The sequence below is a fragment of the Sus scrofa genome, chromosome X (genome assembly GCF_000003025.6).
Source record: "Sus scrofa isolate TJ Tabasco breed Duroc chromosome X, Sscrofa11.1, whole genome shotgun sequence".
NCBI classification, from domain to species: domain Eukaryota; kingdom Metazoa; phylum Chordata; class Mammalia; order Artiodactyla; family Suidae; genus Sus; species Sus scrofa.
This window is the reverse complement of record NC_010461.5, coordinates 60515015-60537917: the sequence shown is the minus strand read 5'-3', so window position 1 is coordinate 60537917 and position 22903 is coordinate 60515015. Positions and strand designations below refer to the sequence as shown.

Below are 22903 nucleotides of genomic sequence, written 5' to 3'. Positions count from 1 at the left end.
ATAGCTCTGTGTGAGCTTTGAACTCCAGCGCTGTGGCTGTTCCATAAGTATCTGCACCTAGCACACCGCTATCAACACTTCACAGGGAGTAGGTATCTGTACCCCAGACACTAGCACTACCACTGCCCTATACCCCCAAGCCATCAGTGGCTTTATACATGCCTCCATTCCAGACTCTAGCTCCATGGCTGTTCCATAGGTACCCATGTATTAAACACTGTGGAAACAACCACTGTAAGTTGGCCTACAAGCTGGATCCAGGGCCTGAGGAATCTCCCCAGCCATGACTTCCATCATGGTAGAAAAATAGATCAGGAGGACCCCAGCAGCCTTTACCACTGAAAACCAGAACAGCCCTCACTACTTCTGCAGGCACCCACAACCTTGGCCACAAAGGTCCCTTTCAGTCTTTTCTGATGTTGATGACAGCTGACAGAGCCGCACAGACTACACCACTGCACCTTCCCTGGAGTCAGAACTGCTTTATCCTATCCAACTGGCAGCCTTGCACCCACCAATAGGTGAAAGTCTTTCTGAAACCAGTCCATAAAGTCTGGAAGACTTTACGTGAACACATCCATGCAATGCTACTAAAATGCAAACACTCAAGGAAAAATAACACTATCAAAGGGGCACAATATTCTAGTAATCAACTTGAATAAATGGAAATCTATTAAAAAACACCCTCAAAATAATTTTTAAAGAAAATTGGCAAATTACAATAGAACATAGACAATTCAACAAAGTTAGGAACAAAACAAGAAGCTAAACAAAGGGTAGGGTTCCTGTTGTGGCTCAGCAGATTAAGGACCCAACATAGTCTCCATGAGGATGCAAGTTTGATCCCTAGCCCCCCTCAGTAGGTTAAGGATCTGGCATTGATGTAAACTGTGGCATAGGTTGCAGATGTGGCTCAGATCCAGTGTTTCAGTGACTGTGGCATAGACCTGCAGCTGCAGCTCCAATTCTACCCCTAGCCTGGGAACTTCCATATGCCACAGGTGCGGCCAAAAAAGAAAGAAAATAAGAGAAGTTAAACAAAGGTAAATCATAAAAAAGAACCAAAAAATTCTAAAGCTGAAAAATATAATAAATTAAATGAAAAATAATATAAAGAACATAGATAACAGATTTGATCAAGCAGAAGAAAGAACAAATCAAGGACAGGTGATTTGAAATTATCAAGTTAAAGGAAATAAAGAAAAAAGAATGAGAGGGTGAAGACAATTCATGGTACCTGTGGGATGCCATCAAGTATAAGAATATATGACAGTTCACGTCATGGCGCAGTGGTTAACAAATCTGACTAGGAACCATGAGGTTGCGGGTTCAGTCCCTCCCCTTGCTCAGTGGGTTAATGATCCAGCATTGCCGTGAGCTGAGGTGTAGGTTGCAGACACGGCTCAGATCCCGCGTTGCTGTGGCTCTGGCGTAGGCCGGTGGCTACAGCTCCGATTGGACCCCTCACCTGGGAACTTCCATATGCTGTGGGAGCAGCCCAAAGAAATAGCAAAAAGACAAAAAAAAAAAAAAAGAAAAAAAAGAAAAAAAGTATAAGAATATATGCACTATGGGAATAAAAGGAGAAGAAAGAAAGGGGTAGAAAGCTTATTTAAATAAATAATGGCTAGAAATTTCTCAAATTTAGAGAGAGATATGGATATCCAGGCACATGTAGTTCAAAAGTTCTCAAACAGTTTCAACCAAAAGAGGATTTCACCAAGACATATTACAATCAAACTTTCAAAAATCAAAGACGAAGAAATTTTGAAAGAATAGAAGAGTCTGGTCACTCACAAGGGAACCTGCATAAAGCTATCAGTGACTTTCTCAAAAGAAACTGCAGGTCACGACACAGTAGAATGATATATTAAAAATGTTTGTAGAAAGGTGTTCCTGCTGTGGCACAAGATTGGTGGTGTTTCTGTGGCACTGGGATGCAGGTTCAATCCCCGGCCTGGGACAGGATCGAGGATCTGGCATTGCTGTTGCTGCAGCATAGGTCACAACTGCAGCCCGGATCTGATCCCAGGAACTCCATATGCCACGAGGTGGCCAAAAAAGAAAAAAAAGAAAGAAAAATGCTTGTAGAAAAAAACTACCAACTAAGGTTGCTTTACGTAGGAAACTCATTCTTCGGAAATGGAAGAGAGAGAAAGACTTTCCACCAAACATACCTGGAGGAGTTCTTCCCTAGGTGAACTGCCTTACAAAAAATGTTGAAGTGGAAATGAAAAGATACTAATTTAGTAACATGAAAACACATTTAAAAACTCACTGGCATTATTTCATTCTTTTTTATGGCTGAGCAATATTCCATTGTATATATGTACCACATCTCCTTTATCCATTCTGCTGTCAATGGACATTTAGGTTGTTTCCATGTCTTGGCCAGTAAATAGTGCTGCAAAGAACATTGGGGTGCATGTACATTTTAGGATTATGGTTTTCTCCAGATAGATGCCCAGGAGTGGGGTTGCTGGATCATGTGGTAGTTCTATTTTTAGTTTTTTAAGGAACCACCACACTGGTCTCCACAGTGGTTGCACCAATTTACATTCCCACCAATAGTGCAGGAGGGTTCCCTTTTCTCCACACCCTCTCCAGCATTTATTGTTTGTAGACTTTTTAATGAATGGAATATTACTTGAGCATAAAAAAGAATGAAATAATGCTATTTGAAGCAACACAGGTGGACCTAGACATTATCATACTGAGTGAAATAAGTCAGACAAAGATAGACAAATATTGTGTGATTTCAATTTTATGGGGAATCTAATAAAAATAATACAAAACAACTTATTTATAAAACAGAAATAAACTCACAGGCTTGAAAATCAATCTTATGATTACCATAGGGGAAACTGGTGCAGGAGGAGGAAGGAATTGGTAGGATAGGAATAACATATACACACTATCATATAAAATAGATAGTTGATAAGAACCTACAGTATAGCACAGAGAAATCTATTCAACAGTGTGTAATAACTTATATGGGAAAAAAGCATGGGTATATATAGCTGGTTGACTTTGCTGTACACCTGAAACTAATACGACATTGTAAGTCAACTATACTCAAATAAAATTTAAAATAAAAAAATAAAAAACCTCAGTGGTAATGGTTAATATATAGAACAATTCAAAATATTGGAGTACTGTAATGGTGGTGTGTAAATCACTTTTAACTCTAGAATAAAGATTTAAAAATATTTAAAAAAACTATGAGTAACAATTTTAATGGATACTCTATGAAAAGACATAAATTATGAAATCAAACACATAAAATGTTGGGGAGGAAGTAATAGGACAGTGTTTTTGTATGCAATGGAAGTTTACTTCTCACCAGCTTCAAATAGAATGTTATAAATATGTTTGATGTAAGCTCCATGGTAACCACAAAGAAAAAAACCTCTAGCCAGATTCACAGTAGATAGAGAAAAGGAAATAATAGTACTCTACTACTGAGAATCAAACCACAAAGAAAACACTGAAGAGGAACAAAGGAACTATAAAACAAACAGAAAACAATTAATAAAATGTTACAGTACATCCTTACCTATCATTTATTCATTCAAATGTTAATGGGTTAAATTCTCCAATCAAAAGACAGAGTAGCTGCATGGACTTAAAAAAGAAAAAGAAAAAAACAGGACACATTTACATGCTGCTGTAAGAGAATCACTTCAGATTTAAGGATGCCCACAAGCTGGAAGTGAAGAGATGGAAAAAGACATTTCATGCAGATGGAAACCAAAAGAGATCAAGGGTACCTATGATTATATCAGACAAAATAGATTTAGGTCAAAAACTGTAAGTGGAAACAAAACAGATCATTATATAATACTAAAGGGGTAAATTCACTGAGAGATACGACAATTGGAAATATAACTGTATATATAATTGTAACATTAGAGCATCTAAATATATAGGGCACATATTAACAAAACTGAAGGAAGGAATAGAGAGCAATAAAATAATAGTAGAGAACTTCAGTACCCCAATTTTATCTATGTATAGATCATCTAGATAGAAAATTAATAAGGAAAAAGGAAATATGAATAATACTATAGACCAAATGAACTCAACAGATATACACAGAACATTCTATACAATAGCACTACAATACACATTCTTCTCAAGCACATATGAACATTCTCCAGAACAGATCATATATTAGGCCAAAGAACAAGTCTTAAAATTTAAGAAAATTGAAACTACATCCAGGGGAGTTCCTGTGGTGGCACAGCAGATAAGAATCCGACTAGTAATCATGATGTTGCAGGTTCAATCCCTGGCCTCACTCAGTGGGTTAAGGATACAGCTGTGGTATAGGCCAGCAGCTACAGTTCCAATTTAACCCCTAGCCTGGGAACCTCCATGTGCTGTGGCTGCAGCCCTAAAAAAGCAAAAAGAAAAAAAGGAAAAAGAAAAAAGAAAAAGAAAGAAACTATATCCAGGATCTTTTCTAATCATAATTTTGGGAAACTGGAAACTCACACATATGTGGCAATTAAACAACAGCCTCCTAAACACCTACGAGTCAAGAAGAAATAAAGTGAGAAATTAAAAAATATATTGACAAAAATAAAAATGGGAGCACAACATGTCAAAACTTATATGATGCAGCAGAAGCAGTTCTAAGAGGGATGTTTATAGCAATAAATGGCTACATTGAGAAAGAATTATCTCAAATAAATAACCTATTTTTTTCATCTAAAAGAACTAGAAAAAGAAGAAATAAGCGCAATATATCTGAACAAAACTTTTTTTTTGGTCTTTTGTCTTTTTTGTTGTTGTTATTGTTGCTATTTCTTGGGCCGCTCCCACGGCATATGGAGGTTCCCAGGCTAGGGGCTGAATCGGAGCTGTAGCCACCGGCCTACGCCAGAGCCACAGCAACGCGGGATCCGAGCCGCGTCTGCAACCTACACCACAGCTCACGGCAACGCCGGATCGTTAACCCACTGAGCAAGGGCAGGGACCGAACCCGCGACCTCAGGGTTCCTAGTCGGATTCGTTAACCACTGCGCCACGACGGGAACTCCTGAACAAAACTTTTATTGAAAAATATTTGTGCACATCTATGTTCCTTGCAGCACTATTCACAATAGCCAAGACATGGAAACAACCTAAATGTCCATTGACAGATGAATGGATTAAGAAGATGTGGAATCCTACTCAACCATAAAAAAGAACAAAATAATGCCATTTGCAGCAACATGGATGGAACTAGAGATTCTCATACTAAGTGAAGTAAGTCAGAAAGAGAAAGACAAGTACTGTATGATATCACTTAAATCTGGAATCTAATATAAGTCACAAATGAACCTATCTACAGAAAAGAAACAGACACATGGACTTGGAGAACAGACATGTGGTTGCCAAGGGCGATGGGGAGGGAGTGGGATGGACTGGGAGGTTGGGGTTATTAACTATTGCATCTGGAGTGGGTAAGCAATGAGATCCTGCTGTACAGCACAGGTAACCATATCAAGTCACTTGTGATAGAACATGATGGAGGATATGTGAGAAAAGAATGTGTGTGTGTGTGTGTGTGTGTGTGTGTGTGTGTGTGTGTATGACTGGGTCACTTTGCTGTACAGCAGAAATTGATAGAACATTGTAAGTTAACTACAATAGATCAACTATAATAGAGTTGTAAATCAACTATAATAGAAAAAATAAAAATCTTTTACAAAATTATAAAAAGAAACTAAGCCTACAGTTAGGAAAGAAAGAAGGAAGGGAATAAATATCAGGGCAGAGATAAATGAAATAAAGTCTAGAGAAACACTTAAAAAGATCAAAGAAACAAAGATTGGGTTTTTTGAAGTGATAAAATTGACAGACCTTTAGCTAGACTAAGAAGAAAAGAGAGAATATTCAAGTAAATAAACTAAAAAGAAAGATATGTTACAAGTGATACTACAGAAATAAAAAGGATATGAAATGTCTATGAATATAATTAATAAATCAAATCATCTAGAAGTGGATATTCCTAGAAGGATACAACATATGAAGAAGTAGGCTATGAAGAAATAAACATGAAGATACATCCTGTCTTCATAGGATACAGCCTATGAAGAAATAAACATGAAGAAATTAGAATCTGAGCAAATTGATGACAAGTAAGGATTTTGAATCAGTAATAAAAAATCTCCAAACAAAAGTCTAGGGCCTGATGGCTTCATTGGTAAATTCTTTGTAACCACAGAAGATCCCAAAGAGTTAAAGTAATTTTGGCCAAGGAAAAGAAAGCAGGAAGCATCATACTCCCTGATTTCAAATTATATTATAAAGCTATAGTAATCAAAACCATATGATACTGGCATAAAAACAGGTATATAGACCAATGGAACACAATTAAGAGTCCAGAAATAAACTAAGGCATATGCAGTCAACTAATGGTCAACAAAGTTGCCTGGAATACACAATGAGAAAATGATAATTTCTTTAATAAATGTTGCTGGAGGAGTTCCCATTGTGGCTCAGTGGTTGATGAATCCGACTAGGAACCATGAGGTTGCAGGTTAGATCTGTGGCCTTGCTCGGTGAGTTAAGGATCTGGCATTGCTGTGAGCTGTGCTGTAGGTCACAGACGTGGCTTGGATCCCACGTTGCTGTGGCTCTGGCATAGGCCGGCAGCTACAGCTCCGATTAGACCCCTAGCCTGGGAACCTCCGTATGCCATGGTAGCAGCCCCAGAAAAAAGCAAAAAGACAAAAAATATATAAATAAATAAATGTTGCTGGAAACACTGGTTATCTACATGCAAAAGAATGAAATTGGACCTTTTTCTCAGACCATCCACAAAAAGTTAATTTAAAATGGATTAATGATTTAAATGTAAGACCTGAAACCATAAAAATTCCAGAAGGAAACAGAGGAAAACTGCTTTATATTGGTCTCAGCGTGATTTTTTTGGATTGAAGACCAAAGCATATACAACAAAAGCAAAAATAAACAAGTAGGATTATATCAAACTAAAAATTTTTACACATCAGAGGAAACAATCAACACACTAAGACACCTATGGCATAGGAGAACATACTTGATTACTAACAAATATCAGATAGAGTTCCAAAATATATATGGAACTCATACAACTCAATAGCCAAAAAACCAAATAATACTATTTAAATGGGCAAAGGGGAGTTCCCATCGTGGAGCAGTGGTTAACAAATCCGACTAGGAACCATGAGGTTTCAGGTTTGATCCCTGGCCTTGCTCAGTGGGTTAAGGATCCGGTGTTGCCATGAGCTGTGGTGTAGGTTGCAGACGTGGCTCAGATCCCGCGTTGCTGTGGCTCTGGCGTAGGCCGGTGGCTACAGCTCCGATTCGACCCCTAGCCTGGGAACCTCCATATGCCACGGGAGCGGCCCAAAGAAATAGCAAAAAGACAAAAAATAAATAAATAAAAATAAATGGGCAAAGGACCTGTATAGATATCTTTCAAAAGAAGACATGCACATGGCCAACAGGTATATAGAAAGATATTCAACCTGAATAATCAGGAAAATGCATCAAACCCACATGAGGTGTCACCTCACAGCTATCAGATGGCAATTATCAAAAAGTCAAAACATAACAACTATTGGTGAGGATGTGGAAGGAAGGGAACCTTCAAACACTGTTGGTGGGAATGTAAATTGTTACAGCCATTGTGGAAAACAGTGGTAGTTCCTCAAAAATTAAAAACAGAACTACCATATGATCCATAAATCCTACTTCTGAACAATTATATGCAAACAAATTTGACAACCTAGAAGAAATGAACAACTTTCTAGAGACTTACAGCCCACCAAAACTGAATCAAGAAGAAATAGATCAACCAAACAGACTGATCACTAGAAATGAAATTGAATATGTAATAAAAACATTTCCTACAAACAAAAGCCCAGGAGCAGGTGGCTTTATAGGTGAATTCTTCCAAACATACAGAGAAGAACTTAAACACATCCTCCTTAAACTTTTCCAAAAGGTTGAAGAAGAAGGAACACTCCCAAAGACATTCTATGACACCACCTTCACCCTAATACCAAGACTAGACAAAGATACCACCAAAAAAGAAAATTATAGCCACTATCTTTGATGAATATAGATGCAAAAATTCTCAACAAAATTTCAGCCAAAAATATATAAAAAAGATCGTAAACCACAACCAAGTGGAATTCATCCCAGGTTCACAAGGATGGTTCAACATGCACAAATCAATCAAGATCATATACCACATTAACAAAAGGAAAGTCAAAAACCACATGATTATCTCAGTAGATGCAAAAAAAAGCATTTGACAAAGTTCAACATCCATTCATGATAAAAATTCTTACCAAAGTGGGTATAGAAGAAACATACCTTAACATAATAAAAGGCATTATGACAAACCCACAGCAAATATAATACTCAATGGAGAAAAGCTGAAAGCCTTCCCACTAAAATCTGGAACAAGACAGGGATGCCCACTCTCACCGCTTTTATTCAACATAGTATTGGAAGTCCTAGCCACAGCAATCAAACAAACAAAAAATAAAATGTATCCAAATTGGAAGAGAAGAAGTAAAATTTTCACTGTATGCAGATGACATGATACTCTATATAGAAAATCCTAAGGACTCCACACAAAAACTACTCATACTGATAAGTAATTCAGCAATGTAGCAGGATACAAGATTAACATTCAGAAATCAGTCGCATTTCTGTATACTAACAATGAAATATTAGAAACTGAATATAAAAATATAAACTTTTTAAAATCACACCAAAAATTTTAAATACCTAAGAATAAACCTGAACAAGGGTGTGAAAGACTTCTATGCTGAGAACTATAAACGTTAATCAAGAAAAAAGAATGAAATACTTAGAAATAAAATAAATCAAAGATGTGAAAATCTTGTACACTGAAAACTAAAAAAAAAAAAATTGCTGAATGTAATTAGATACAAATAAATGCAAAGACATCTGTATTCATGAATTGGAATAGTTAATATTGTTAAGGACATCACTACCCAAATTGTTCTAGGATTCAATGCAATCTCTATCAAAATGCCAAAGATACTTTTTGCATAAATAGAAAATTATATCCTAAAATTCATATTAAATCTCAAGAAACTTCAAATAGCCAAAACAACCTTGAAAAAGAAGAAAGTTGGAGGTCTCACATTTCATTTCTAAATTTACTACAAAGCTACAGTAATCAAAACAGTGTGGTACAGACGTAAAGACTAGTTGAATAGAATAAAGAGCCCAGAAATAAACCCTCACATATATGATCAGATGATTTTTGAAAAGGGTACCAAAAACATTCAAGGGCTAAGGATGATCTTTTCAACAAATGGTGTTGGGAAAACTGGATGTGCACATGCAAAATAATGAAGTTGGACCTTTATCTTACAACATATACAAAAATTAACTCAAACAGCTTAAAGACCTAAACCTAAAAACCTATAGTTTTTAAAACTATCAAGCTTTTAGAAGAAAACATAGACAATGAATTTCACAGCACTGATTTGGCAATGATTTCTTGGATATGGCACCAAAAGCAGAGTAAACAAAAGTAAAAATAGATAAATTGGACAACATTAATATATTTAAAATTCTAGGCATCAAAACACAACCAACAGAATGAAAAGGCAACCTGTGGGATGCAAATCTTGTACCTGACAAGAATGTAAGAGAACTTCAAGACATACAACAAAAAAACTACCAATCTGATTTTTAAGTGGGCAAAGGATTTGAATAGACATTTCTCCAAAGAAAATATACACATAACCAACAAACACATCAAAAAATGCTCAGCATCATTAATCATTAGGGAAATACCACTTCATGTCATTAGGATGGGTACTATTTTTTTTAAAAAAGCAGAAAATAGCAAGTGTTGGCAAGAATGTAGAGAAGCTGGAACCCTTGTGAGGTATTTATGGGAATATAAAATGGTTCAGTCACTATGGAAAACAGTATGGTAGCTCCTCAAATAATTAAAAATAGAACTACCATATGATTCAGTGATTCCACTTCTAGGTATGAACCCAAAAGAATTGAAAGCAGGGTCTCAAAGAAATATTCGTTCATAGTAGTATTATTCACAATAGCCAAAAAGTGGAATCATGCCAAATATCCATTGATAGATGTATAGATAAACAAAATGTAATGTATACATAAAACTGGGGTATTATAAAGACATAGAAAGGGATGCATTTCCGATACATGATACAACATGAATGAACCTTGGAAACATGCTAACTGAAATACAGCAGACACTAAAGGCCACATATTGATTCCATCCATATGAAATATCCAGAAAGGAAAACCCAGTGAGACAAAAGGTAGATTAGTGGTTATCAAGGGCATGGATATGGAGGGAATAGGGAATGACTGCTTAATATACACAGGGTTTCCTTTTTGGGTGATGAAAATATTCTGGAACTAGATAGTGGGATGGTTGCAAAACACTGTAAATGTACTAAATGCCACCGAATTGCACACTATAAAATATACACTTTAAAATGAAATTTTGTTATGTTAATTTTAGCCCAATAAAGTAATTGTCCTCTTCACACTATTTATGAAGCTTGTAGACCAGTGGAGAGGCTTAGTGGTTAGGAATTTTGTTGGTCTAAACTGGGTGAGATGATGATAGGATTTAGAAAACCACTGCAAATGTCTAATATTGAAGACCACACCATCATCTTTTTAACTGGTAAAAAGAGAAGGTGAATCTTTGGGGCCTATTTAATAATCATGATATTAATTTCTCTAATACCAAATACATCTCAGCCTATCACCAAATGTCCCACTGAAGATGCATTTACTGGCTCATTGCATTCTAATCCTCAAAAAGGCTTGCTTAGTGCCAGAAAATAGGGCATGCAGACACGACACCTTATTCCAAACTAATGCTTATTTGTTGGGTAACCACAAGGTTTTCATCACACAGAAGCAGTAACAACACTGCCTCTGTCTTTCCAGCTGGGGCAATATACCACAAGAAGTTACCCAAGGACATCCCCAAAATTAAAGGGCTACCCAAGATGCTACTTTTTGTTTGTTTTTTTGGGACCTCGCCCAGAGCATGTGGAGGTTCCCAGGCTAGGGGTCGAATCTGAGCTCTAGCTGCTGGCCTATGCCACAGCCACAGCAACACAGGATCTGAGCTGTGTCTGCGACCTACACCACAGCTTACAGCAACACCAGATCCTTAACCCACTGAGCAAGGTCAAGAATCGAACCCGCATCCTCATGGATACTAGTCAGGTTCGTTAACCACTGAGTCATGACAGGAACTCCCCAAGGTGCTACTTTTAATTATCAAAATTAAAAAGAATTGTTTAAAACTTTATACTTTTAAATCAACTATACTTCACTAAAAAGATAAAAAATAAATTTTAAAAACTTTATATTTTCAAGTTAGTATAACTGTTCTAAGAAAACAAATAACCAGGTTTTTTATATTAAATTTACATTATTTAGTTACTATTTTATATAGACACTTGGTTCTGAAAATTCTCGGTTGTGTGTGTCTATCTGGTTCATCGCAGAATCATTAGTTTCCTGAGCCTCCACTCGTTAAAAGCCTGTAGTGCACTATATTTATTGTAATGGCTAAAAATTCTCCTATGCATTTCCAAGTTCCTCAAGGCAGGTGCTCAGTTTTCACTGTACTTCAGAATAACATGATTCCATAAAAATGCACCTCAAGCTATGGTTCTTAAAATAGTGTTTGATTTTTTAAATTTTTTAGTGATTTTTATTTTTTCCATTACAGTTGATTTACCGTGTTCTGTCAATTTCTACTGTACAGCAAAGTGACCCAGTCTCTCTCTCTCTTTCTCTCTCTCACACACACATACACACACATTCTTTTTCTTACATTATCCTCCATCACGTTCCATCACAAATTACTAGATATAGTTCCCTGTGCTATAACAGCAGGATCTCATTGCTTACCCACTCCAGATGCAATAGTTAATAACCCCAAACTCCCAGTCCATCCCACTCCCTCGGCAACCACATGTCTGTTCTCCAAGTCCATGTGTCTGTTTCTTTTCTGTAGATAGGTTCGTTTGTGCCTTATATTACATTCCAGATATAAGTGATATCATATGTCTTTCTCTTTCTGGCTTACTTAGTGTGAGAGTCTCTAGTTCCATCCATGTTGCTGCAAATGGCATTATTTTGTTCTTTTTTATGGTTGAGTAGGATTCCATTGTGTATATATACCACAGCTTCCTAATCCAATTGTCTGTCAATGGACATTAGGGTTGTTTCCATGCCTTGGCTATTGTGAATAGTACTGCAATGAACATATGGGTGCAAGTAACTTTTTCAAGGAAAGTTTTGTCCGGATATATGCCCAAGAGTGACATGGCTGGGTCATATGGTAGTTCTATATTTAGTTTTCTGAGGAATCTCCATACTGTTTCCATAGTGGTTGTACCAATTTACATTTCCACCAACAGTGTAGGAGGGTTCCCTTTTCTCCACACCCCCTCCAGCACTTGTTATTTGTGGACTTATTAATGATGGCCATTTGGATTGGTGTGAGGTGGTACCTCATAGTAGTTTTGATTTGCATTTCTCTAATAATCAGTGATGTTGAGCATTTTTTCATGTGCTTGTTGGCCATCTGTATATCTTCTTTGGAGAAATGTCTGTTCAGGTCTTTTGCCCACTTGTCAATTGGCTTGTTGGTTTTTTTGCTGTTGAGTTGTGTATGTTTGTATATTTTAGAGATGAAGCCCTTGTCAGTTGCATCATTTGAAACTATTTTCTCCCATTCCGTAAGTTGTCTTTTTGTATTTTTTATGGTTTCCTTTGCTGTGCAAAACCTTGTCAGTTTGATGAGGTCCCATTGGTTTATATTTGCTTTTATTTCTGTTGCCTTGGGAGACTGACCTGAGAAAACATTTGTACGGTTGATGTCAGAGAATGTTTTGCCTATGTTCTCTTCTAGGAGGTTACGTTTAAGTCTTTCAGCCATTTGGAGTTTATTTTTGTGCATGGTGTGAGGGTGTGTTCCAGTTTCATTGATTTACATGTGGCTGTCCAGTTTTCCAGTACCACTTGCTGAGGAGACTTGTCTTTTTCCCATTTTATATGCTTGCCTCCTTTGTTGAAGATTAATTGACCCTAAGTGTCTGGGTTTTTTTTCTGGATTTATTTCTGGGTTCACTGTTCTGTTCCATTGGTCTGTATGTCTGTTTTGGTACCAGTACCCCACTGTCGTGATGACTGTAGATTTGTAATATTGTCTGAAGTATGGGAGAGTTATACCTCCTTGGTTTTTGTTCCTCTGGATTGCTTTGGCAATTCTGGGTCTTTTGTGGTTCCATATAAATTTTCGGATTGTTCATTGTAGTTCTGTGAAATATGTCATGGGTAACTTGATAGGGATTGCATTGAATGTGTAGATTGCTTTGGCAACAAGACGAGGATGCCCACTCTCACCTCTTTTATTCCAACTAGTATTGGAAGTCCTAGCCACAGCAATCAGACAAACAAACGAAGGTATCCAAATTGGAAGAGAAGATGTAAAACTGTCACTGTATGCAGATGACATCATACTCTATATAGAAAACCCTGAGGACTCCACACAAAAACTGCTCAAACTGATCAAAGAATTCAGCAATGTAGCAGGATACAAGATTAACATTCATAAATCGGTTGCATGTCTGTATACTAACAATGAAATGTTGCAAAAGCAATATAAAAACACAATACCTTTTAAAATTACACCCCCCCAAATTAAATACCTAGGAGTAAACCTGACCAAGGAAGTGAAGGATTTATACACTAAGAACTATAAAACATTAATCAAGGAAATTAAAGAGGCTTCAAATAAATGGAAAAATATTTCATGCTCCTGGATTGGAAGAATTAATATCATAAAAATGGCCATACTACCCAAAGCACTCTACAGAGTCAGTGTTTGATTTTATACATTTCCAGTTTTTAAGGTTAGATACATTTAAATTATCTTAAATATTTTATTTTCTTGTTTTGTTGTTTTGTTGATGTATAAATACATACTCTATTCCAAGAACTAAGTTGTAAAGAGTATGATTTCATGAATTTTTACCTATATATACACCATATAATCACCAGCCAAGTTAAGATTTTGGACATTTCTAACACCTCAGGAATCTCCTTCACCCCCCTTCCCAATCAGTTTCCTTTCAGAGGTAACCACTAATCTTTCTATCACCATAGTTTAATTTTGCCTATTTTTGAAACTCAGAGGAAAAGAATCATAGTATGCACTGTTTTGTGTAAGTCTTTCCCTCAATGTGATGTTTTCTAAATTCATTCATTTTGATGCATGTTTCAGTTTTTCATTCTTTTTACTGCTATTAGCTATTCTATTTTATCATAGCTGGTTTACCATTCACCAGTTGAAGGACACTTGGGTTATTACCCTTTTTATCCATTATGAATAAAGCTACCATGAACAATCTTGTACCTGTCCTTTGGCATACACACACATACAAACACACACACACACACACACACACACACACACACTCATTTATCTTAGGTATATAACTGGGAATGGAAATGCTGAGTCATAGGGCTTGTGTATATTTAGCTTGTCTAGATAATACCAAAGAGTTTTCTGAAGTGGTTGCATAAATCTACACTCCCACCAAGATGTGTTCATCAAAATGCACCATAAAGTAAGTGAAGAGGAAAGCCACAGACTGGTAGAAAATATTCAACAAAGAACTATCATCCAAAATATATAAATTATTCTTCAAATCAATACTTTAAAAAGATATAACCCCATTGTTTTTTAATAGATAAGAGGCTTGAATAGGCATTTCATAGGAAGTTACCCAAATGGCCAATAAACTCATGAAAATGTGCTCAATGTCATTAGTAATCAATGGAGTCCAAATTAAAATCACGATAACATTCTACAACACACTATCTAAAATAGTTAAACTTTTAAAGATTGGCAATATCAAATATTTCTAAATGATTTAAGAAATTGGGCTTGTAAAAGACTTTTAGTTATAGCACTCTTACATCAATCTTGTGAAGTATTTTTTCCTCTATTTTATAGATGAGGAAACTTAGGTTGAGAGTGTGTGATTTTCCAAGGTGATTTTTAAACTATTAAATGGCAGAGATGAAGTTTAAACTCAGAAAATCTGATCAAAGACCTTTCTCTTTTTCACCTCTGTCTACCCTTTGGCTCAAACAAAAGAAAATTTACAAGTTTGTATTACTTTAGAAAATCATTGGCGGAGTTCCCGTCGTGGCGCAGTGGTTAACGAATCCGACTAGGAACCATGAGGTCGCGGGTTCGGTCCCTGCCCTTGCTCAGTGGGTTAACGATCCGGCGTTGCCGTGAGCTGTGGTGTAGGTCGCAGACGCGGCTCGGATCCCGCGTTGCTGTGGCTCTGGCATAGGCCGGTGGCTACAGCTCCGATTCAACCCCTAGCCTGGGAATCTCCATATGCCGCGGGAGCAGCCCAAGAAATAGCAACAACAACAACAACAACAACGACAAAAGACAAAAAAAAAAAAAAAGAAAATCATTGGCATATTTTTTGCAAGATTAGCGAAGTATGGCACAAAAATGGCCATACCAGACTAAAAATTTCTGAAATAGTGAGAATATCCAAATTTATACTCATTTGCAAAATTAAAATATGCAGTGTTGCAAGTAGTCTCACCCAACTTCTCCAAGAATGTCGCCTGTGAAAAATACAACTTAATGACAAGCATAGTTTATTATCAACAGAGTCTTGGCAACAAGGTGTCATATATCTGTATGCAACATCATATTATGGTATAATGGAGTGGACATTGCACAAGTCTTAGAGTCAGGTGAACTTGGTTTGGGGCTTAGTTTTGCTGCTTTTACTAGTTGAGTGAGTATAAGACAGACAAGGTACTTAATCTAAGTTTTATTTTCTTATGAAATAACACTACCTATCACATAGAGTTATGAATATTGAGATTAAAAACAGGTGAGATAAATGAGATAATTATCCAGAGAGTTATAAGTCAAAATTGTACCTGAGTTTCAAGAGTAGGTAACAAATATTTTCATCTAAATAGTTATTGTTATTTTTTAAATATTTTCTGTGAACCTTGGAAAGAAAAATCTTGCCTCTCATTTCTCCTTCCAGTTCCACTTGTCCTATACAGACAAGGAGCGATATGAAAATGAAGAGAGACCTGAGGTCCAGAAGCAGATGCTTGTTGATATGGCCAAGAAGCTACCAGTTTACACAAGAACTGGGAGTGGAGGTCAGTTCATCCAGAGACACCTAGGGAGGCAGATCGGCAAGGATCTCAGAAAGACTGAATCATAAATATCCTCAGTCTAGCCCCATTTCCCGTCTTCTCATCTGAAAAACACTATTGAGTTTTTTCTCAACATTTTGTTACAAATATGTCAAACATAAGCCGAGATGGAATAATTGTAAAATAAGCATCTGTCTACCCACCACTGGAGTCTACCACTAACATTTTGCTATATTGCTTTATCATGTGTCTGTCCACAGATCCATCTCTCTATCCATTGTTCATCAAGCCAGCTTATATTTTTTAAAAAAAAAATTTAATTGAAGTATAGTTGACTTACAATGTTGTGTTAGTTTCTGGTGTATGGGAAAGTTTTTCAGTTATATACATCTTATTTCATATTCTTTTCCATTATGGTTTATTACAGGATATTAAATATATTTCCCTGTTCTATACAGTAAAACCGTGTTGTTTATCTATTTTACATATAGTAGTTTGTATGTGCTGATTCCAAATTCCTAATTCATCCCTCCCCTAACTCCTTTCCGTTTGGTAACCATAAATTTGTTTTATATGAGTCTTTTTCTGTTTTGTAAATAAGTTCATTTGTATCATATTTTAGATTCCATGTATAAGTGATATCATATGGTATAAGTGATATCATATGGTATAAGTGATATCATATGATATCATATGTCTTTCAAACTTATTTCATTTAGTATGATAATCTCTAGATCCAACCAGGTTTTAATCCTTTTTATGGCTGAGTAATATTCCATTGTGTGTGTGTGTGTGTGTGTGTGTGTGTGTGTGTGTGTGTGTGTGTATGCCACATTCTTTATCTTTTCATCTGTCAATGGACATTTAGGTTGCTTCTATGTCTTGGCTATTATAACAGTACTTCAACGAACATTGGGGTGCATATATAACTTTTTTTTTAGGACTGCACTCACGGCATATGGAAGTTCCTAGGCTAGGGGTCTAATTGGAGCTGCACATGCCAGCCTACACCACAGCCACAGAAAGGAGAGATCTGAGCCACATCTGCAACCTATATCACAGGTCAGGGCAACACTGGGTCCTTAACCCACCAAACAAGGCCAAGGATCTAATCCACATCCTAATGGATACTAGTTGGGTTCATAACCTGCTGAGCCACAGTGGGAACTCCCATTTATCTTTTTGAGTTATGGTTTTCTCTGGATATATGCCCAGGAGTGGGATTGCTGGATCAAATGGTAGTTCTATATTTAGTTTTTGAAGGAACTTCTGTACCGTTCTCCATAATAGTTGGACAAATTTACATTCCCACCAACAGTGTAGGAAGGTTCCCTTTTCTCCATACCCTCTCCAGCATTTGTTATTTGTAGGCTTTTTTTTCTTTTTTAGGGCTGCACCTGTGGCTCTAGGCTAGGACCCGGCTAGGGGTTTAACTGGAGCTGCAGCTGCTGGCCTACACCACAGCCACAGAAACACCATGACCTACACCACAGCTCACAGCAATGCTGAATCTTTAACCCACTGAGAAAGACCAGGGATAGAACCTGTGTCCTCATGGATACTAGTTGGGTTCATTACTACTGAGCCACAATGGGAACTCCCTCCTTTGTAGACTTTTTAATGATGGCAAGCAATCTTATTTTTTAAATGCATTTCAAAGTAAATAGCAAAATCTACCAGATATTTTGTTATTCTTTATTGAGTGAAATTTATGTATAAGACAAACATCCACAAATCTTAAGTGTACCATTCAGTGTTTTTACACATCTACACACCTGTGTAACCAAAACCTCTTTAAATATTACCACATAGTTCTCTCATGCTCTTTCCCAGTCAATCCCACCAACAAACCAAAGACAACCACTATTCTGATAGTTTTTCATCATAGATTGGTTCTATCTGCTCTAGAATTTTGTATAAATGGAATTATACATTATGTACTATTGTATCTGGCTTATTTTATTCAGCATGATGTTTTTGAGACTCATTCACATTCTTATGTATTTCATTACTTTTATTGCTGAGTAGTATTTAATTGTATGAATATCGTAGTTTGTTTATCCATTCACCAACAGTTGCTCATTTGTGTTATTTCTAGTGCTTAGCTATTACGCATAAATCTGCTATGAACATTCTCATATGAATGTTTGTGCAGAGACATGTCTTCCTTTTTCTTTGGTAATATTCACTATGGCATTTTACTGTTTGTTTTCAACTGCATGACTAGAATACTGGCTGAAAAATTCCCCACTTTAAAATTCGAAAACCAAGGTTCTTTTGACAAGTAATTCTAATGTTTGTAATAAGGAAAATCATGTTTCAAATCTTTGGGATGTATACTGTTAGACATTTATATTCATCTCTTTATCATAAAATATGGGGATATTTTAATATAGACTGGGTATTAGATGATGTTAAAGCATCAATTTATTTTGTTAGAGCATTAATGTCATGGTGGTTATGGTTTTTTTTTAAGTCTTCATGCATACTGAAATTTGGTGAAGAGGAGACAGATAGGAAATTATCTATATAATTTCAAACAGTAGTAAACCGAATGGTGTGATAGAACAAAGATTACAAACTAGAGGCATATGGGATAAATTTGACCCAGAGATATATTCTGTTTGATCCCTAATGTGTCTTTTAAACCTTTGCAATTTCTACTAATTTTTAACAGAATATTTCCACACAAAAATCTACATTTCTGGCTTGTCTTGAAAATTCAGATGCTGGCAGCATCTGATCTGCATTTCCACATGGGAAAAATTAGCTAGAGCCGAGTAGTAGTCATTCTTTTTTTTTTTTTTGTCTTTTTGCCTTTTCTAGGGCCGCTTCCTGTGGCATATGGAAGTTCCCAGGCTAAGGGTCGAATTGGAGCTGTAGCTGCCGGCCTACGCCAGAGCCACAGCAACGCGGGATCCGAGCCGCGTCTGCAACCTACACAACAGCTCATGGCAACACCGGATCCTCAACCCACTGAGCAAGGGTAGGGACCGAATTCGCAACCTCATGATTCCTAGTCGGATTCGTTAACCACTGTGCACATTGCTAGAAATAAACACAAAAACTTCATTATGTTGAGTCAGTTTTGTGTGCTTAAGGTAAACTTTAGATGAAATTATTATGTTAGCTCAATTTTTCAAAGTTTTAGTTGTATGCTTAATAATCACATTAAACTGTCATACTCTTTTAGTGAACTCAGAGAAAATGAGAAGTAATGTAAAATGTCTTTTATCTAAGGAAATAAAGAAAAGAAGGAAGGAGGTAGAGAGGGAGGAAGAAATGATTTTTTTATATCATACTTACAAAGTGAAGAAAATCCTGAACTAAGAGGTCAGAAAAACTCTACTAGTCACAGTGCTGCCACTTGCTGTGTGATTTTGTGTCAGTCATTTGATATGGCTCAGGTCTTTATTTGTGGAATGGTGAATTAAGCAATTTGTTCTATAATCTATTCTTCAAATTCTTATTCTAACAACCACCTTTTTTTTTTTTTACCATGCTTTAGTTTTATTCACCTCATGCAACCCAGCTTCTGGAGAAAGGAGATAAATTATGAATCCTTATTTTCAGACAGGAAAGTTGAAATAAACAGAGACTAGGAGTTCCCATCTTGGCACAGCAGAAACAAATCTGACTAGGAACCATAAGGTTGCGGGTTGGATCCCTGGCCTTGCTCAGTGGGTTAAGGATCCAGCATTGCCGTGAGCTGTGGTGTAGGTCGCAGATGTGGCTTGGATCTGGCATTGCTATGGCTGTGGCGTAGGCCAGCAGCTGTAGTTCCGATAAGACCCCTAGCCTGGGAATCTCCATGTGCCGCGCCATGGGTGCAGCCCTAAAAAGACAACAAACAAACAAAAAACCCAGAGACTAAATGATTTTCCCAAGGTAACCAAAGCAGTTGACAGTATAGTTTGTTTCATAATGCAGAATTTTATAAGATAGCCAGATATGAAAACTTTTCCCTGTACTGTCATTTCCCCCCCCCCCAAAGATGCCTTTAAGATTGATCCAACAGGGCATAAAAAACATACCACAGTTCTCTTAGGTGATGTCTTTGCTTGGTAACTTGAAATGAGGTGAGTTTGACTGCCTGTAATCATTGTATAACAAGTCATTCAGATAAGCTGGTAATATATATGGTGTTGTACTGAGCCCTAACCAATGCTAACCACCTTATTTTTCCTGTAGCCGTAAGATTCTGTGACCGGTGCCATTTGATCAAGCCAGATCGCTGCCACCACTGCTCTGTCTGTGCCATGTAAGTGACAGCTGTAATTTCCCCAGAGCTGAGCTTGGCCACTGATAGTTGCCTTGACAGCCAAGTGACTGTCTAGATAAGAACATTTCTTTTCAATCATAATAAGCACGTGCCAAATACCCTCACAGGGATGATGGTGATTCAAACTATTCTAAAGATAGGGGAGGGAGTTCCCATAGTGCCTCAGTGGAAATGAATCCGACTAGGAACCATGAGGTTGCGGGTTCGATCCCTGGCCTCGCTCAGCGGGTTGAGGATCCAGCGTTGCTGTGAGCTGTGGTGTGGGCCTCAGACTCGGCTCAGATCTGGCGTTGCTGTGGCTGTGGTGTAGGCTGGCGGCTACAACTCTGATAAGACCCCTAGCCTGGGAACCTCCATATGCTGCGGGTGCAGCCCTAGAAAAGACAAAAAAAAAAAAAGGAGGAAAAAACCCATTTAAAATATTAATGTTTTATTTTAGAACAGCTTTAAATTTATAGAATTATTATAAAGGTAGTTCTCACATGTTGCATACCATTTCCCCATTATTAATATTGTACATTAATATGGTACATTTGTTACAATTAATGAACCAATATTGATTATTTTTAACCAAAGTCCATATTCGATTTAGATTTCCTCAGTTTTCCCTTAACGTTCTTTTTCTGTTCTGGGATCCCATCTGGGATACCACATTACATTTAGTTGTCATGTCTTCTTAGGATCCTCTTAGCTGTGACAGTTTCTCAGACTTACTTGTTTTTTATAACCTTAGGAATTTGTAGAGTTTATGGTCAGGTATTTTGTAGAATTTCCCTCAGTTGGGATTTGTCTGATATTTTTCTCATGATTAGACTTGGGTAATGTCCTTTGCATGAGGAAGACCAGAGAGGTTAAATGCCATTCTCATTATATCCTATGAAGGATAAACATGACTCATCACTGCCCTGTTAATCTTAATCATCTGGCTGAGGTAGTATTTGTTATATTTCTCCACCGTAAAGTTACTCTTCCTCTACACCCCGTTCCATACTATACACTTTAGAAGAAAGTCTTGGTGTGCAGCCAACACTAAAGGAATGAGGAGTTATGCTCTTCCTCCTTGAATCAGCATATATACATAAATTATTTGGAATTCCTCTACATGGGAGATTTATCTCTTCTCCCTCATTTATTTATTCTATCATTTACTTATATCAGTATGTGGACATGGGTATCATTTTATATCTGGGTTATAACTTAATACTACTTTATTTTGTTACTTATATTGCTCCAGCTTTGTCAAAGCCCATTTTATGCTAATAAAATATAATCGTTATGTCTTTCTTCTTGAGTGCTTGTGCCATCCATGTTTCTCTTACTCTTGATTCAAGCACAAGCTGTAGCCACATGTTTTCTTTACTTTTATTAAACTAAGTAAATAAAATGAGGGGAGATATCTTGAACCTAGTCTCTGTGTCAATATCCTATAGCTCCCAATCCCTTTTAAAAGGTTAGATTTTTTAGGCATGTAACTTGCTGCCAGCATGATCCTAAAAAGTGTTGTGATTAGCTCATTCTAGGAACAACTGAGGACCCAATAGTTTTAGAGTAACTATAGTGGAAATCTAGGAAATGGTGTACTGGTACCATGGAAAAATACTGATGATACCTTGAGTTCAATTCTGAAGTTTATCACACTGTGATTTTGTTCCTTTTGTAGGTGTGTATTAAAAATGGACCATCATTGCCCTTGGTATGTCCTTTTGATTCGTTTCTCTCCTCTCATAGAGTCAAAGTTGCTCAATATGACTACTTTCCTAAGCATAGTTGTAAAATGCTCATTGTGCCACAATAATTCATTGGGTTTTGCATTTATGTGAGATACACAGGAGGCATAACATTTTAAAGCAAGAATAAATATACCACCAAAGGTATGATAGTGAATTCCTGGTATCACAGAGATAATGGTCTTTTGTACATTAGCTGTAATAATGAAATAGAGCACAAATAGTTCTCCTCCTTGACATTACACAATTTAGTTCTGTTTTTAGCTGTCTTGGTGTTTAAAGTACTCTAAATTGTTAACTTAAGCAATTATTCTCCAAATTTTGTACGTCTGACATAGAGAACCAGTCTAAAATCATCTAACTATGAAGAGAACATGCCAAACTATACTAAGTATAGCTGCTGAGATTGTAGTAGGTTTTCAGTACTCAAGATCCAGGTTTGCTTGGGTGTGTCAGGAACCAGTCCAGAACTATTAGGTAGGCCAAATGTCTCTGTGTATGTAAATAAAAGGAGGAACAAGTGAGACATGAACTTGTTTTTCCAGTCTATTCCTATTAAGGAACTTCTATTTCTGTTGAGTTTCTATACAACACATAATGAAGCAGTAGGGCAACGTACTTCCATTGCTCAGTTAACTGT

The 22903-nt window shown here is 36.8% G+C and overlaps 1 protein-coding gene across 5 annotated transcripts in view; it reads left to right on the top strand.

Annotated features, from left to right (window-relative positions):
- The window catches only part of ZDHHC15 (zinc finger DHHC-type containing 15), a 99634-nt gene that overhangs the window by 47275 nt on the left and 29456 nt on the right, over positions 1–22903 (top strand). For all 5 annotated transcript variants that reach the window (XR_002340576.1, XR_002340575.1, XM_021079754.1 and 2 more), the window contains exons 4-6: positions 16137–16257; positions 20446–20515; positions 22197–22229. Coding sequence is in view for 3 of the 5 variants with exons in the window: in XM_021079754.1 (XP_020935413.1) it covers positions 16137–16257; positions 20446–20515; positions 22197–22229 (224 nt within the window). In the remaining 2 variants the exon portion in view is untranslated. The remainder of the gene's footprint in view (positions 1–16136; positions 16258–20445; positions 20516–22196; positions 22230–22903) is intronic.